At 45.3% G+C, this 18222-nt stretch overlaps 2 protein-coding genes and 1 pseudogene across 2 annotated transcripts in view; 1 reads left to right on the forward strand and 2 right to left on the reverse strand.

Annotated features, from left to right (window-relative positions):
• Positions 1-4087: 4087 nt before the first annotated feature.
• RNF34 (ring finger protein 34) lies at positions 4088-15722 on the forward strand. Its single transcript, XM_054392492.1, has 6 exons — positions 4088-4103; positions 9094-9312; positions 10662-11051; positions 11370-11426; positions 11742-11943; positions 13041-15722. The coding sequence occupies exons 1-6, from the start codon at positions 4098-4100 to the stop codon at positions 13226-13228; spliced, it is 1062 nt and encodes a 353-aa protein (XP_054248467.1). The 5' UTR covers positions 4088-4097; the 3' UTR covers positions 13229-15722.
• Positions 7697-8696, reverse strand: LOC128975544 (poly(A) polymerase gamma-like; annotated as a pseudogene).
• A 504-nt stretch (positions 15723-16226) lies between the features above and the next one.
• Positions 16227-18222, reverse strand: part of KDM2B (lysine demethylase 2B) — a 114423-nt gene continuing 112427 nt past the window's right edge. The window contains exons 20-22 of the mRNA XM_054392499.1: positions 17767-17928; positions 16853-17071; positions 16227-16423 (exon numbers count right to left, since the gene is read on the reverse strand). Of these exons, the coding sequence (XP_054248474.1) occupies positions 16242-16423; positions 16853-17071; positions 17767-17928 (563 nt within the window). The 3' untranslated portion in view covers positions 16227-16241. The remainder of the gene's footprint in view (positions 16424-16852; positions 17072-17766; positions 17929-18222) is intronic.

An 18222-nucleotide genomic window follows, 5' to 3' on the forward strand; every position in this document is an offset into this window, starting at 1 on the left:
CACCCCATTTCTTCACCTGTGAAATACCTCCAGGGATGGGGATTCAATCACCTCCTCGAGGAGCCTGTTGCATTGTTTGAGAACCCTTTCAGTGAAGAAGTTTCTTCTAATATCAAACCTCAGTCTCCCCTAGTGCAACTTGAAGCCCTTTCCTCTCATCCTGTAAATTGTTACTAGGGAGAAGAGACCAACCCTGCCTGCCTCCAACCTCTTTTCAGTTAGTTATAGAGAGCAAGATCTCCCCTCAGCCTCCTTTTCTCCAGACTGAACAATCCCAGTTCCCTCAAATATTCCTTAGAATACTTTCAAACTGTTCTCTGGACAAGCTCCAGCACCAAAATGTCCTTCCTGGAGTGAGGAGTCCAAAACTGAACCTGGCACCTGAACTGGTGTTGCCTCACCAGTGCCAAGTATAGGGGGACAATCACATCCATGGTTACACTACTGCTTTTCAGGCCAGGATGCTGGTGGCCTTCTTGGCCTCCTGTGCATGCACTGGTTCATGTTCAGCTGGCTGTCAATTAACACGCACAGGTCCTTCTCTGCTGGGCAGCTTTCCAGCCACTCTTGCCCCAGTGAAGGGGGAAAGTGAAGGACCCAGTGCTTAGCCTTGTTGAATCTCATAAAATTGGCCTCAACCACAGCCCAGCAGCTGGCCGTGTCTCCCCGAGTGGCATGGGCCTCAGTGTTTCTCTCACTGTGACTATGGGACCTGTGGGGACTGCAGTTGGCAGCTTGGTGGGTCTAGCACCTGAATCATGACCCCATGAAGTCTTGGGGACAATTTGTGGATGTGCCACAACCCTCTAAGAAAGGCATGATGCCACCGGTTGTCCTAAGTGATTTGGCCCTGTGTGTCCCCGTGAGGAAAGCCATATGGAGGAGGCTGAGGCACAGTGGCTCTCCATGGCATCCAGTCATGGAGGAGGCCAAGAGGGGATTCTTGGGGCTGTACAGGAAGACTGATCCATGCTCTGGTGTGCATGTCTCCTTGTTGTAGCCAGGGAACACCATGGAATGAATTTACTACTGTTAGGTCAGATTTCTAGCAAATTAATTGTGATGCAAAAATTTCCTGCACAGAAGTCTTTATTTTCTTATTAGTTAAGGTATTTATTAAGGCATCAAGTTCCCAAACAAAATACTCCAATTATTGTAATAGTTTTCATTTTTGTAAGTGAGAGCAAAACAAAGCTCAATAATATCACACATCTGCATGTCCCTGGAGATTTCACTTGAGTTCCTCCTGATTCATGCCTGGGGGGGTGGTGAGAGGAGGAGTCGTTGTTGTCATTGTCATTTTCCAGAATACATTCAAGAAACCTCATGTTGAATTTAGTTGTTCCTGACATAATTAATGATAGCTTCCTTCCCTCAATTAACTAAACACTCATTGAGCTATATCTGAATGTAAACTCCAGGAAATAACTACAGCTATTATGTTCTAAAGGTCAACTTACTGTCTTTTCCTGAAAATAAAGTATGACAGCTTGGGAGGAAGCACTGAAATGGTGGAGTGGCTTGGTGGGGAGGGGCAGGAGATGAGATAAAGGCCTGGCTGCAGGACTTGGAGGAAAGAGGAAACAACCAACATCTGGTTCTGACATTTCAGTGTAACTCTCTCTGAGAACTCTGCCAACAATCTTACAGCATGTGCTACAGAGCACGTCTAGATTGTCCTTTTAAAGCATGTAAACTCATACACCTAAAAAGCAGTCCTCCAAATAACCAGCAAGAAATTATTTTGCCCGTAGTAAATCCAAGATTAGGCAAGAATCTAAAGTCAGCTTTTATCCTACCTAAAATAGTCTGAGTACCATGCCTGAGCTTATGAAGCATGAAATGGCCATTGTCTGTGTTTGGGGTTATTTAGTGCAAGGCTGAATTTGTTGAATGAATCTGATCACCTTCTCAAAGGTACTTCCAAAGTCTCTAGTATAAAAAAATGGATACTGTGATGATTCTTCCTGTATAATAATCTGAAATTCCCCCCCAAAAAAATACTTTACTAAAACAAATGAATATTCCTGGTAAGAGTCACTTCTCCTCGCTTCCTTGTGATTTGTAACATCTTGAGGGATTACTGAGCTGCAGCGAGTAATCATCACTTGTTATTTCATGGCAGAAGTAAATGGGACATGTAGCATTAATAGATTTAAATCTTTTAATGCTTCTTTGGCACAATCCAGAAGGCTCAGTGAGGGCAAGTCTCATATTAATACAACCTGTGCAAATGTTACTTTTTCAACCACAGAGCAGCCAAGAGTGTTTGAAGTTCCTTGTTTAAAAACAATTGACATGATAACAATTTAGAAGTGATCTCAAATCGTATGTTATGAATATGATTCATCATGATCTGCCCAAATTAAAGGGGGAGTGGCAGCTGCAGCTGCCAGCACAGTCACCAGATCTCAGCTCTGTCAGGCCCACGTTACTCCCTAACACATCTGTGCTTGGGAGGATTTCTTGTTGGCAAGTTCTCAGCAGAGCTAAAGGAAAAATTTTAGGTTTTGCTTGGTTTGGCTTGTCCATGGGACAGAGCTTTTACCCAGCTTACGGCAACTGCATGAGGAGCACTCATGTTATAATGTAAGATTATTAAAATGTATATGTGTGTATAATTTGGTACTTCAAGAGTGACTTTTTGGCAGAATCTAGGTGACAGAAATTTTTTTAAACTGAACTGCACTGGTATTTCTTAAGGTGTCTTAAAGAATTTCTTGCATGAGAAATGTGGGAAATGTACCATTGCTTGTGCCAACATTATACACACAAAGGTTTTCTGCTCTCTTTTCAGTAGCTTTGACTAAAATTGGAGGCTATTATTGGGGGGGGGGGAAGTGGCATTTTTAATTAAATAATTTGTAAAAGTTAATAGCCTACCAAAAGCTTGCTGAGGAGCATAAGCACTTCCAAAAAGAGATGACCCGATTTTGAATTAAGATCTAGAAGTCAGACTGCACCATATATCTGCTCTTGATGCTAATGCTGCCAAGCCTGTGTCATTCTCATGACAATTACAGACCAATTTTTTTTTGGACTCAGTTCTTATATCTGACTTGCTCCAAAAATAATTCCAGCCTGCAGAAACTATTAAAGACTGCATACAACCTTTTATACAAGCAAATTTGATTTGAGAACAGTATTTATTTTCAGCCACTTCTGTCTGCTCCTCTTTTTTGGCAAAAGCTTTGTTCTTGGCCTTGTGTGCTCTTATGTAAAGCTTTCCCGAAGACTTGCTTGGGGTTGTATTGTTGGGTCTTTTTCTGGTTAAAAGCTTTCAGTTCTTGCAACCTATTATTACTGGGTTTTATATGTATCTCATTCAAACCACAGAGAAAGTAATAATGGGATATAGATGTTAGCTGGAACTGGATTTTCCAATAATAAACCCTCTATTATTTAAAGATTACCACCAAAGGGCTTGACAGAATAACCACCACTTCGGCTTTTTGCCTGCAGCTCTGGGGCTTTTCATTCTCTTTGGGACAAACCGCTGATCGTACGCAGCGGTGCCAAAACACCCGAGTTTTGGAGACTGCCCGACCGGTCCCAGCTCTGTTCCAGACCCGCGGAGGCACAGGGCTGGTGACATCCCCCGTGGCTATGCAGGTCACAGGAAGCTCGCTGGACGATGATAGTCACTGCTCGCTACCTTGGGATGTAAACCTGCTTAAATACACACGAAAATCCTATGGCAACCAGAACCGTGAGGTAAAAGTTCTGCCCTATCCCAGTGACATCACTATTTACGCACTAACAGCTATCATCGCCCTCTTTTCCCCATGTTTGAGGGGCATTTCTCGCCCTCACCACCTCCCCCATCGCACCCCCCGAACCTCCGCGCCCGCCAACACACAGACACCTCCTCTCCTCCCATTGGCTCCGCCCGCTTGCTGTCGGCGGCGAGACAACGAATGGCGCGCAGCGCTGAGGGAAGGCCCGCCCTCCGTGAGGCGGCCCGTTGGAGCACGGCGCAGGGCGGGGGCCCGGCGGGGCTATTGGCGCCGGGGGTCGCCGTGGCGGACGGCGTCCGGTTGGAGGCGGCGGCAGACGGCGCTGGAGCGCGGGTGGTGCGTGGCGGCGGTGAAGCGGCCATGAAGGTGAGTGGGGCCGGTGTTCCTCTTCTGGGTAGGGAGGAGGGGGGAGAACCGGGCTTGACGGGGCCAGGACCCCGGTGGGGCGGGCCGTGCTGCCTCTCCCTCTTCGCCTCAGCCTGCACGGCCAGCCGCTGCCGCTGTCTTGTTACCGAGAAGATATCCGGGCTGGGGGTCGCCTTACCGAGGAGCCCCAGCGCCCTTCACTGACTCAGCAGCCGGACAGGGCCTAGAGCCTTCGCCTGAGGCGAGCCCCCGCCCCGATCTCCCCACACCGACCGCGGTTGGTACCGGTTGAAGGAGTGGCAGGGCTCTGGACGGGACAGAGCCGGGCTCGAGGCGGTGCGGGGGGGTTGGACCTGCGAGGGGCGCGGCGGCTGGGAGCCAACCTCTGCCGTGGGGGTGTGCGGGGTCACGGCAGTGGGTGGCGGGGGGGTTCGCTCCCCAAAGGCGCTGCTGCGCGTCTGGGGTTGTTGGGTTTTCAGGTCAGGGCTGAGGGTTGTGAAGACCTGGTATCTCCCAGTTCGGCGGGTCCTAAGGGGTGCTTCATCTCTGAGAAGGCTTTGCTTGAACTCAGGGTGGGTGTAAAGACGAAATTCCAGCTAAAAATGAATAAAATCCCTTCTGCTGCTCTGCTCTTGGTCTGCTGGCTTTGGTAGCACATACTGCTTGCACAGATGTGTAAGGAGTAGCATGTAGGCTCCCTGGGGTGAGTGTCTGTCTCAGGTCATATTCTGATCAGGTTACTGAACGCCCTTAAAGCCAAAAACAAGAGCAGAGAAGTTCAATCGCAGTACTTTGCCCCTGTAGGATGCACTTAAGGTGTGGAGAGAAGATAGTTGATGGCAGCTTGTGAGGAGAGAATATGGGAAGTAGTGGCTGATGGAGAGGTTTTGGTGCAGGACTTGGCAAGGTTTAATTAATTCTCAGGGGAGGGAGGATTTGTTTTCCTGTGTCTCACTTGTCTCTTCTGGTGCTTTTCAGCATGGTCTCATTTCTTTTACAGAGTAATGTGAAGAGCCTAGACAGTGTAATTCAATTATCGGCTAATCGGCTAGTGCATAGAAAGAACCCACCACTGACTTAGGTTAAGGAGAGAATTAAGGATGCCCACGTGTCCTTACCTTTCACCTTAGAATAACTGAATGCTTGGCAGTAAATCTAATGAGATTTTTCAGTTTGATATTAACAATGTTCATGTATCCAAAAATGGGTAACAAGAATTTCCTAAGTATATTTATTTAGTGTTGATAGTGATGTTTGAGCAGTTGCAGGCTCTTCAATGGAATAAGTCTAAGAAGCAAATGTTTAAACTATCAGCCAAGGGTTTTAGTAGCAACAGTGTTATGTCCTTTAGGTTGGTGTGTGTCCTACTGCTGCTGTGATTCCCTGAAAAAACCACTGTCACATAAGGGAGTAAGTTGAATTCTGACACACCCTTTTGGTTCATTATTTTATTTTTCTGTGGGTGTTCTTAAATCTTTTAACACTAGCTCATCAGTTTTTAAGTATATGTGAGGCATTAGAATAATGTTTGAGCAACTGATACCTTACAAAAAACATTTTACAGAAGTCCCAACTTTTAAAGCTTGGAACTCTTTTGGATTGAGCCATTGGTTTTCAGGATTTATTTCTGAAAAGTTAACTACTCATGTCTAATAAATGAGGAAAATTACGCACAACTTGGTTTGTACAGGAAAATTTAATATTCATCTGTTTCCACTCTAAACAAGTCTCAATTTGATGGTAACGATTGTCACAGAAGCCTGATGACACATAGGGCAGGCCCCCAGTGCAGGGTGTATTGCTAAGTGCAGCCATGTGCTGGGGCTCCCTGTGTCTGGACTGGAGGTCAGGGAAGGGCCACTGGAGCTCATCCTCCTTCGGCTCCATTTGCGGGAAGCTTAGAAAGATTTTACTCCTGTGCCTGAAGTGCCCACAGCATGGATGCTTCGTGTTACACGTGGGATTAATTTTACTCTTGAAATACCTGTACAACTACACTAGTGAATTTAACTGGTTTCATGTACATTTGATGTTACTGCTGTTGTACAGCTCAGAAGTAGAATGACCATGGTTTTTGTTGTATTGCAACACTTTTAATGCCAACTTTGAACAGTAAAAGTGAAGTCCTAGGTTTGTGTGGGCTGGGGAGGTGGTTTTGGTGCTCCGTAATTAACTAGCTTACATGAACATGTTGGTGTAGAACATGTTTGGTCCTGTGGCATTATTTCTCACAGCTTCTCTAATGCAGGGTGAGAGCTCTTTTCTTACCTCTGTGCTCAGTGGCTTGAAAGGAGACGTTCTGACATATCCCTTGTATTGCACCGAGTTCCCACAAATGTAACAGAACTGTATTTGGTTCAGGAGAAAGGTGCAATTCCATACAGAAATTAGCCTAACTACTACAGGACTGAAAGCACCATCATTACTGAGCTGAAGTGTGTCCTCTGGTTGCTTTAGGATTTACACTGCAAGTCTCAAAGCAATTATTTTGTGTTTTCATGATCTGGGAAAGGGGAAAGAAGATACTGCTCTGGAATGAAAACCAGAACAGTTGTAGTCAGCATTGTTAAGAAAAAAGTTTGTTTAAAGGAAGTTGTGTCACTCAGCTTTCTTTTGAAAAGAGCTTGGTGTGATTCTCTTTGCCTTGTTCTTTTTTTTTTTTATTTTGTTTTGTTTTTTTTCTGTAGGTTTCAGTGAGCCTCATGACTGTGATTATACACGTGATCCGAGCAACTTGGAGTCCAAGTTCCAGCTTTAAGTAGAATATGCACTTTTGACAGACAATCTAGTGCTAAAGGCTTTCAAGGATAAAAAGCAGCAGTTTATGTATTTAGAATTCTTGGCAGTGTTTCAAGATTGTGTGACTCAAACTCAAAATCCAACCAGTACAGGATAAGTTTGTTTTAATTTTGGGTAAACATTTTGTAAGACAACAAAACAACATGTTCAGAGAGGTCTTGAAAAGCATTTCCCTCTCAGAGAAGCTCTCTCTTAACTAGTTTCTAATGAAGATTTGTTCTCTTCACATGAGTTGACTCAATCTTCATACCTTCCTTTACCTCACTGAGGTTGTTGGCCTGTCTGTAAGCTGTATCAGTGAGCGGCTGTATAACGCCTGTTAAACCAACGTTAACACTTCCTGCATTTCCACTTTCCTGAATGCAATTCCAAGAAGCCCCATTGACACACATTCACTGTGTTTATGGAGTTCTTGGTTGCCAGGGAAAGGCTATGGCTTTGCCTGTGCCATAGCTACAGATTCATTCCCTTCCCAGCTGCCAGCCAGCACAAGAATTTTAGATTCAACATGGCAAATCTCCTCCAAGTGCAGCCATTCAGCAGAGGCACAATATAATGTTTGTTCTTCTGAAGGAAGCTCAGTGGTACAGAGCACTTTGATCACTCTGGTTTTCCCTGAAGAATCTCATTGGTAACTGCACGGCTGTGTTTAAACTCCTCTACCATTATGCTCACATTGATGTAACTATGTTGTATGTGTTCTGCTGTGGATAGGCTGGGGTGATGATCGGTGTTAGGCAACACTGCCCTGATGGGTTCACACCAGGGTCCCAGCCTGGTAAATTAAGGTTGCTGTCTTCAGGTTGTTTCAGCAATGGGGATTGCTTGTTCCCATTTTGAAACCAGGAAGAACTTGTTCACAAGAGTAGAAGCTGAAGTGTGATGATAGAGTTGACAAGCTAATAGCATAGCTCAGGAAACCCCACCAGAAATCCCAGCATGCTGGAGTAAATGCCATGTTGTTTTGACCGTGGTTTAACTGCATACAGTGTGAGCTGGAAGTTCTCCTTCTTTGATGCTAGATGTAGGATTTCATCAGTAACACTGCAGCCATTTGAGCTCTGTATGCATCTTGGATCCAAGCTTCTCATACAGAAGTCACCTCCAACATCCAAGATTGTTGGCAACAGTTTGCATAGGGTCTCACAAAGATGAGTTCACTCTCAAGGCCATCAAAATCAAACTTGACAGCTGGTACATGTGTATCTTCAGCTGCTCTTAGAGTATTTGATTACCTCCTGATAGTTTTACAAAGAATGACTGAAAAAAATCTGATCTTTCCATGTGTCTGGGGGTAACACACAGAGCATCTCTGTCATCAGAGATGACATGCTTTAGTGTGTCCTCCAAGGTTGTAAACGTTTTGTCACTAATGTATGCTACTGCTGGAAGTGAAGATGCTTGCTTTCACCAAGTTCAGAAATCCTTTCTCTGACCCAAAGTTACTCAATTTTTCCAAGAACAACCAGCCTCTGATTCAGTTCTTTCTCATCTTCAAATACCTCAAATGGCTTCATTGCTTCAGCCAGCTTCTTAGGAGGAGTCAAGCTAATTGGTGAAGTAACTCCATAGTGTCTTGGAGGCTGCTTCTGCAGTCTAGAAGTACCGCAGGTCTCCTTCATGGTGTACCCAACTCTCTGCACACCACACAGCCCAACCCTTCTATAGGTCTGTGATTGGTTTGGTTCTGCAATGTCTGAGAAGCCAGAAACATTTTTTTTTGTAGACAGAGTTTTCTTGTGAGTCATGTAAGAGCTCAGTCAGTCAATTCTGGAGAAGATCCTGCAGGAGACAGCTCTGCACTAATGATAAGTTGCTGCCTGTTGTCATTTCAGGTTTTGCCCCTCGCCTACAAGTGGCATTAGTCTCGTCCTTCTTCGCACTGTTGCATTGCCTCCTCAGATCCCTCACCCTTTCTGTGTGGAACTCTTGCTAGAAAAGGAGTTGTGAAGGCGAGCTCCGTGTGCTGGCATGGGCCTCTTGGAAGCAAATCTTGCCTGCTGTGGTTTGCAGCTGGGAAGTGGAGGTTTTCCGACCACTCCAGGCATTAGCCTGCTGAATTCCTGCAGCTCTGGGGACTCTCTGCGTGCTTTTGGGATGATGACAGAGCCAAGCAGCTCTTCAGTAGCAAGTCACATCTGATGTGGACTTTCCAATATTAATTCCCTGTTTGCTTTGTGAATGTTTTCAGGCGGGAGCTACTTCCATGTGGGCTTCCTGCTGTGGGCTGCTGAATGAAGTCATGGGGACTGGAGCTGTCCGTGGCCAGCAGGCTGGTTTTGGGGGAGGAGCTGGCCCCTTCAGATTCACACCAAATACAGACTTCTCAGCCTACCCATCCCCGACTGCTGCAGGCACTAACATAGTCTGCAAAGCTTGTGGACTTTCCTTCTCAGTGTTCAGGAAAAAGGTGAGTCTGTTTCCTATTCCATAGTAATTGTGCTTGTATGAACTGGTCTGTAAGTGCACTGGGGCATGAATTTATATTTTTCCTTAGGTAAGGAAACTCGAGGCAGAGGGCCAGGGAGGGAGCAAGTGCCTTATTCTGAGCTCACAGGAAATTACTGTCAGGCAGCATTAGAGGTTAAGAGGTCTGATGTTCATTAATCAGTGACACATTGGATCTGGACTGACCAAAAATTAGCAGATTCTAATTTGGAAGATACATGTCTTAGCTTCAGAGCCTTGAGCATTAAAACAAATCTGGGTTTGAAAATGATACCAAATATAGTGGTTTGGTATCTGGTAGTGGTTCAGAACTGGAAACAGCAAAACTGGGTGATGGAAAAGGTAAAATCTCTTAGCACAGTGTCACAGCTTCTTTCTGGAAAACACTCTTTGGTTCTTGACCAGGTTTAGTTCTGCTGCACTCCAAAAACCTCTTTCTTCATTTGGAGGCAGGGTAGGGGGTTAATTCAGATAAATAAAATGGAGATTGTTAATATTTCTCAGTATCATGACTGTCCAGCATCACTTTGTCCACTTAATCTAATTCTCTGCAGCTCATTTAGATAAACACAAACCCTCTTTTCTCAGAGGGTTTTGAACTCATTGTTCAGTTTCCCCTTTCTCTGCATCCTGTCATTTGCTTGGCAAATGCTTTGTTGAAGTAAGGGTTGTGTAGGGATGTTTTCTGAAACTAATACTAAGACACTAAAATCCTGAAAAGCTTGAAGAGTTTGGATGTGTTCACAGCTGATGAGATGACACTTTCAGTCATTGCTGAGTCTCGCTTATTGTAGCTTTTGTATGTTGCAGTGAGTCTTTAAAACAAAGCTCTCTTCAGAAATGACATCTCGGTGTTTGGGAGTATTTACTATGTGATTCATCTAAATTTAAGGCCTGCTCTGAGTTCTTTCCATCAAGAAGATGTATATTCTTTAAAGTTCAGGGATTTCGCTGGTTTTACACACAATAAGAACAGTGACACATAGTATACGGAAAAGTGTTTTACCATATCATAAAAGTGACTTTCAGTTTAGTTTGTTCGAGCTACAACTTGAGTACTTCATTCATTGCTTTACTCATGATTTTCATTGAAGCCTCGAACCAGCTGACAGCCGTGCTGCAAAAGTGACAGATTGCTGTGGAACAGCTGCAGAACTATTTGACAGGACAGTTTTCTAGACTGAAATCCTAAAAGTGATGCATGTCAGAATTGATTAAGATGCTAACAGTAAATTCTGTAGCCTGGAGAAGAGCAGAGTCTGGATTTGTTTTCTGTGATTTACTGAATGGTTATTTTCTCTCTCTCCCCAGCATGTGTGTTGTGACTGCAAGAAGGATTTCTGCTCAGTTTGTTCAGTCTTGCAAGAGAACCTCAGAAGATGTTCCACTTGTCACTTGCTGCAAGGAACAGCTTTTCAGCGGCCTCAGTTAATGAGATTGAAAGTGAAGGATCTGCGTCAGTATCTGATTCTCAGAAACATACCAACAGATACGTGCAGGGAAAAAGAAGACTTGGTGGATCTGGTGCTCTGCCACCACGGATTAGATTCAGGGGCAGACATGGACGCTAGCAGCTTGCACTCGTCACGGTCACAGACTTCAGGGTTTTTCGCTCATCCATTTTCTATGTCTGTATCAATGTCATCTCAAGGAGACCTTGGGAGCAGGAGGGGAAGCACAGGGAACGGAACAGCTTTACGGGTATGGTAACGAAGGGGTGGCTTGTGGTAGAGCACAGCTGGCTTCACAGGGAGGCGGCGCTTTGGAATGCCAGCTGGTGCAGTTTGAAATGCCAGCTTGTGCAGGGTGGCAGGAAAATGCCTTTTATGCCTTTCACCTGAAACCAGATTACTGGAAGTGATTGCTGGTTGAGGTGACAGAAGCTGACTTAAATCAGTAATTATCAGCAGCACCTGAAACTTCAAAATGTCATTGTCATCTGGGATCCGTTCGGTACAAAGGAAGATGTTTATAGGAGATAAAGTGTTTGTGTCCTGATGAGTTTCCTTCTGTACACAGGGACAAACGGAAACATCCTCTATAAATAACGAAGAAGATGAAAGTGCAGAAGAGCAGGTGAGATAGGACCCCATCCAAAGGATACATTGTTGACATGCGATACCCTGAAGTGTTTCATCTGTCAGCATTGTATCAGGCTGTAGTTTGGTCAGACTTTGCTGTGCCTAGCTGTGCCTATTTGCATGTTCTTGCTTTAAAAATGAGCAAAATTGATCTGCATGTTCTTGCTTTAAAAATGGGCAAAATTGATCTGCATGTTCTTGCTTTAAAAAGACTAAAACTTTATCCAAGCTGCTGCAATTTCATGTAGCACCAGATCTGATGGTCTGAACTTCCCAGGACAGTTAAGAACATAGAGTTGATGTGTTTCAGACCCCTGGATTGTCCAGAAAGAGAGCGAGGGCATCGTTGTCCGATATTTCAAGTGTGGAAGATATTGAAGGGTTGAGCGTTCGGCAGCTGAAGGAAATACTCGCCTGTAATTTTGTCAACTATTCAGGCTGCTGTGAAAAATGGGAACTTGTGGAAAAAGTGAGCAGGCTGTACAGAGAGAACGAGGAAAACCACAAGACACGTAGGTTTCTATTTTATTTCCACTTTAAGACTACTTCTTTTCTGGTTTCCGGTGGTGGGTTCTGCCAGCAGAAGGAGTTAGTCTCTAGCTTGGGCTGTTCAGCTGGAACAACTGGGAAGTGGCTTTTAACAATTCAGGGTGAACCTAGAGCAGTTGAATGCATTTCTAGTGAGTAACTGAAGCTTTCCAGTATTGTGCTGGCTTTTTGTGGCTTTTCCCCAAAGCTCAAAGCTCTCAGCTTTCACAGTGAAGGTAAAATTGCACAACTGAGAACTGGTTCCTCAGAGAACATGAAACTTGGCACCTCCATGTCCTTTATTAGGTTTCACAAAACATTAGTGTGAGAACAGCTCAGTACCTGCCAACAGACTAGAGCAGTTCAGGTCTTTTACTGTGGATACAGAATTAAAAGCTACAGGGGTGAAAGTCTAAGTTCAAGTGTTTTAGTTTCAGTTCATGTTGTCATGATGAGGTGGTTCTGTGGCTGCAGCTCAGGCACTAGAATTCTTTCATCCTCTGCTGCACTCAGGAATTGGGAGGCCTTCACTTGTGTGGCTGTGGTACATCCACAGACAAAGCAACTTCCTGATGTCATACCCAGCTGGAAAGATGCCTGCATCCTACAGTCAGCCTGTACAGAACAGGGGGGGTTGGAGACTGGCCACTGCACAGCCAGGTGGTTCCAGCACATACCCTGCAGAGACTGTGATAATCAGGTGTGAAATAATGGGCTGGGCTAACTGGGGTGGGGAAGGGTTGTGGAGGTGGGGGGGACCATTAGTGACTGTCAGAACATGGCTTAGGTGAGATCCACAGTTTGAATTTTAATCCAGTTACTGCACAGTCTTTATATTCTGAATTGAAAATGGTCTCTGAGTTTAATGAGTGAAGTCAAATATTGGATGTTCACTGAAGGTGTTTTCTGGGTCTTATTTCTTCACCGTTTTGAAGGCCTATAGATTAATTCTTAGCTGTGGGCCAGAGAAACTTGTGAACAGTGAGTAGCACTGCTTCATGCTGAGTTAGCTGCCTGGGCTAGCACTGAACTGGTTTTGCAGGGCCTGAGTGCATGACCTCTCTCTTCTGTTGGTTTGCAGAGGGTGAGAAGATGCAGCTGAACGACAACGATGACAACCTGTGTCGCATCTGCATGGACGCCATCATCGACTGTGTCCTGCTGGAGTGCGGCCACATGGTCACTTGCACCAAGTGCGGCAAGCGGATGAGCGAGTGCCCCATCTGCCGCCAGTATGTGGTGCGGGCTGTGCACGTATTCAAGTCTTAAACAGCGACCAGAGCCGCCTTTTATTGCTGCCCTTCTGGGATCCTGGGGGCAGGAGTGACCGAAAAGGGGCCAGAGTCAGCTTTTTAGTTCCCAATAAACAGCATTTGGAACACCAGGATCTAGAAGTTCATGGAACATTTTTCTACAGCACAGTGAATCCCAGGGGTGGGCAGCGCAAGGTGACATCTGGGTATACAGTGACAGTGCTGCCTGACTTACAACCCCTCAAACTGTTTACAGCAGTTCTTGCTGTCTTCTGAAGAACATCACCTCATGGTCCCATGGTCAGTACTCCGCAGGTGCTCAGACACCACTGCGCTGCCACATAAGCATCTTGTCTAATGCATTAGAAGCAGCAACTCTAAGTGGTTGAATATTCAGCTCTCGCCTAACTCTAGAATGTAACTGCTGCCACTGTCCCTGTGCCAGTGTTAACAGCATAAAACAGGACTGCAGGGAACACTGCCATTAACTGGACCTGCACAAAGCCCTTAAGCAATCATCTGCATTATGCTGATTGCTTCATCCCCAATGGCTGTCCTTGCACAGGGACTGTCTTGGCCATTCTATGAGACTATACAGAGCTCCGCTACATCTCAGGGCTCTGCTGTGTGCTGTCCAAATACCAATTAGTTACTGAGTGGGTTTTAGGTTAGGATTAAAGTATTTTTTTAAACAGGGGTACAGTAACCATACTGAGTGTGGTCCTTAAGCCACTCCTGCCTATTGTAACTCTTAATCTTACACATGATGATTGTACGCCATGTGCTGACAACCTGATGTTACTGTGAATACAAATCAGGGTCAGAAACTACTTGCTGCTAACATGTGGAATGTACATACAGCATTACTAACCTTAACCGGGAAGGGGACCTTGGTATTTCTCTGAAACCTCCTCTTAACAGACCTTTCCCGAGGCTGAGTCACTATTAACCACACTTCCCAGTGGCTGCAAGCTGACCTGTGGTGCTGTCAGTCTTTGGCCTTGTCTCTAAGTAGGCTTTGTGCCAGCATCAGGGGTAAGAGTCCTCTTGGAGCAAGAATTTCCAGTTCTAGTAGGACACCTGTGACAGATGACTTGGGGAAGATGGGAGCAAGAACAGCCCTTCTCTTTGGGGTAGACTGCCTGTGGCTATGTTTGCTTAAGTTTCCTGGAGGTGAGGAAGGACCTAGTCTGTCTGTTATCCTTTCTGCAGGGTTGAAGGATGAAGCTAGTTTCTCCTTTTCATTTGCCATAGGCTAGAGAAGTAACAGAGCCAGGGCCCTGTTTTGCCTCAGCTGTGGTACCTCTTTCTTCTATTGTACTATGGGACCTGCTCTTATCCTTTATGTAAAAAAGTGAGCTGGCTTGAAAAAGAGAAAGTAGCTGCTACGCAAGGTAAAACATGCAGCTTAGAAACACTGCTTGTTATTTTTTCACAAGGGAGCAAACATGTCCTGGCTTTGTTTTTCAGAAGTAACTTCCTAATGGTACTTAAAGCCCAGAGCCTCTGTCAGGTGGATAAGATAATGACATCTTCTGTGTTATTACCATGCTGATCATGAGCCACGCAAGATTAATAAAGATTGGTCGTGGGCTTTGTCAGCCTCTCTTTCCTTAACCAGCTGTGGGAATTCTCTTGGTGCTTTAACATTGTTGACATTTTAGTGTTCCTCCAGGTGGAGGAAATGGATGTAGGTATTGTATTTCCTCCAAATATATTGGAATATGCCAACAACAACAACGACCAAGTGATGCAAAAGTGCTGCACAGCAACAGGGGACTCTGCTGTGACTCCTGGCTTGCCCCAAGGCTGGAAACCATGACCCCATGGGGTCAGTGCAGTCACTCCTCACAGAGCAGAGCCCAAAGAACCCAACACTGGGACAGAAACCCCCAGAGCCAGCACCTGTTTTTGTACAATTGTTTATACAAATTCAACAAAGGTAAAACTGCATCAGGAAGGTCTACGAAAACAACACCGTACAACAATGGCACTTATGAATGCAGAGTTTTACAATCAGGAAATAACCATGTTATAAACCTTAAATGAGAACTCAACTCACACTTCAAAGAAAGAGAGACTACGGTTGACCATTTATTCTACGGCTGGACTCACTGTATAAATTAATTTTATATTGAGTACAAGAGCTCATGCTACAGAGTGAAACCCTCCTATGTGCAAAAGCTGGAATTGGAATTGGTTTTTTTTTTCTTTTAAAATTTTGAGAAAAAGGTGATTTCTATACAGATAAAAGTGTTTTACTTCAACTATAATTTACACCTTATTTCCACAACATGCTTATGTCACTTCTGAAGTATACAAAGCAGGATATAAACTTCCATTAAAACATGCTTTAAGTTGAAAGTATTAACCTACTTTTCCTGACCTGGGCACATTTGTAGATAGATACTGTCTACGAAGTATAGGTTAAGTTCTCGCCTACCATAAGTAAAGATAAAAATTGGCAATCAAAACCGAAACACTGGTAATGCATTCAAACATTGCATAAATAATTTTTAAACAATTTTTGTACAAAAATAGTTCTGCATAATGTAAGATGTAACAAAACAAAACGTGTTTTAAGAAGGCAGAAATGCGGTGTGTGGTCCACTTCAATGACACCAACTTCTTTTGAGTTGTTTGGTTGTTTTTTTTTTCTTTTTTTTTTTTCTTGTTAAGAAATGAAAAGCAGAAATCAAATTTACACTACCAAGCACATGCTGTGGTACTTTAAATAACAGTTGTTTCTGGGAGATCGGGCGTCTTCTGGGTGTGGACAATTATCAGCAATAACAGTCGCCTTATGAATTTGCATAAGAGCCAGTGCAGGACATCCCAGGTAGACAGAATTAGTGGCACAACTTGAACTTCTTATCGTGGGTAGTTTTGTGTTGTTCTCTCCTTGACAACAGTTGTAAAATCCAATCGCAGTATTTTTTCCAATATTCCAAGTTCCCAATTGAAAATAAAATCCCTACATGTTCTCAGTCCCTTCCCCCCCACCCCCAGTATTTACACGTGTCCTTTAACTAACTCAGTTTCTGCAGAAGTTTTTCTTCCACTTGCCCAAACTGAACACTTACTGACATCTCTGCGATGAACTGCTCGCAGCCTTCCTTTGTCACTTGCTTGCAGTACCTCAGGTCAATCTGGCAGATGTTTCCACAACGTTTGAAGTAAGACAGGCACTGGTCAGTAACCTTATTGCAGTCTGACAGAGAAACAACAAAGGGGGAGAAATTTAGCAGGGTATCTGGGTTTGTTCTCTAGCACCAAGATTGTGGCAGCTACTTTCTGCCCACCCTGTGCTGTGCCCAGCTGTTCCCATCGCCATTCTGTGATCCCTGTGACTGTGTAAGTGATGAGCTCAAGCAAAGCAGCCAGATGCACAGAGCCTTGGAAAATCCCCTGTGGAGGATGAGCTGGGTGCAACACAAGACTGCAGGGAGGGATGAGTTGGGCAGCTGATGAGTTACTTACATATCCAGATGCTTAAATGGAGCCCTGTGGGGTGAACTTAGCCCAGGGGCAGGGGAAGATCTGGGCAAAACCTCTCCCAACCCTGATGAGTGTTTCACACAAGTCTAATACCAAGGGGCAATTCCCATCCTCCCAGCTCCCCTGCCCTTGTGGTGCTTACCTGATAAATTAATTTCTGTTAATGAATCCCGCGTGGTGGTTCCGACCGCGGTCAGCAGGTTAATAGACTGATCTGTCACATGGTTACAGTAACTGAGATTGAGCTTGGAGAGCAGGGGCATGTGCCTTATGATCAGCCGCAAAGAAGCATCTGTGATATCCAGGCCAGCCAGGCGCAGCTCCACGATGTTCCGTAGCTTGCTCCGGTTGTCGATCTGACCTGGAAGAGCAGAGGTGGCAGCAGGTCACTCCCACAGCCTCCCCCCACACTACCAACATCTGCGGCTCCATATGAAACGCACTGTGACACACAGCACTGGTGCCCTACATCGACTTCAGATGCTTTCTGAAGCCGCTGTCTGCAGCTTCAGAGGGAACAGCAGCAGGAATGCTTGACTATTTTTGGAGCAGGCACGTGGACAAAGCCACCTTCTGATTTCAAAACAAAAAGGGATGAAGGTAACTGCAGAGGACGAGAATTACAAGCTGGGAATAAGCAGCAGGCTGTGCATTGCATGCCAGAAGGCAGATCTGATTTGCTCAAAATTTCACCTGATCTGAAATTCAGGTGAATGTGGCATGACCTACAGAACTACTCCTTCCCTGAACTGGAAGAAAGGGCTTCCATACTCTGTACAAAAGTACACCCCTTGCAGCCTGAAGACAGACAGAAAACCAGCATAGGGCCTTGGATGACTGTTCAGCAGCCAGAGAACATCACTCACTACCCCGTGGCTTTCAGGTAGGAGGTGTTGCAAGTTTCTACTTTGTAAACACCTGGCACATCAGGGAAGCCCAGAACCCCACCAGTGCTGGCTATGGGGGGGTCCTGCCTGATTCCTCCAAAGGGGATTAGCACCAGAATGTGCCATATGACAGCTGAGATAGGTCTTGTGCACTCCTGCCGCCTGTTACCTGGTCTGTTATCTGTGGGCGGTGACAAGAGGTCTCTCATTTGTGCGTCTTTCAGCCCTTCTGCCCACTGCACGTCCAGAGTTCGGAGTAACGGACAACTGGAACTACAAAGTGCCGACACTGCTATCCATGAGCACCCCGATAACAGCAGGTCTCGAAGACCTGCAGATAAGAAAAGAAGTTGGAGCACGTGGCCTAGCCAGAGGGCCATTCACAATGATCTCTGCTACCACACATGGGCTGGGTGAAGCCCAGTGCCATGCTGACAAACCACTCCAGAGCAAGCAGGGACTCCCCCCTTAAGCCTCCTCCTTCCCAGCTCGCCGCTGCTCCCATCACCTGCAACTTTGTGCACTGCAGGTGACTGCAGACCCCCCCACAAGCCCCCAGAAATGAAGTCACATAGGCAATTCCCACAGCAACCACCTGTTGACAAAGACCTGCTCAAATCATTCT

The sequence above is a fragment of the Indicator indicator genome, chromosome 26 (genome assembly GCF_027791375.1).
Source record: "Indicator indicator isolate 239-I01 chromosome 26, UM_Iind_1.1, whole genome shotgun sequence".
Classification (NCBI taxonomy): Eukaryota; Metazoa; Chordata; class Aves; order Piciformes; family Indicatoridae; genus Indicator; species Indicator indicator.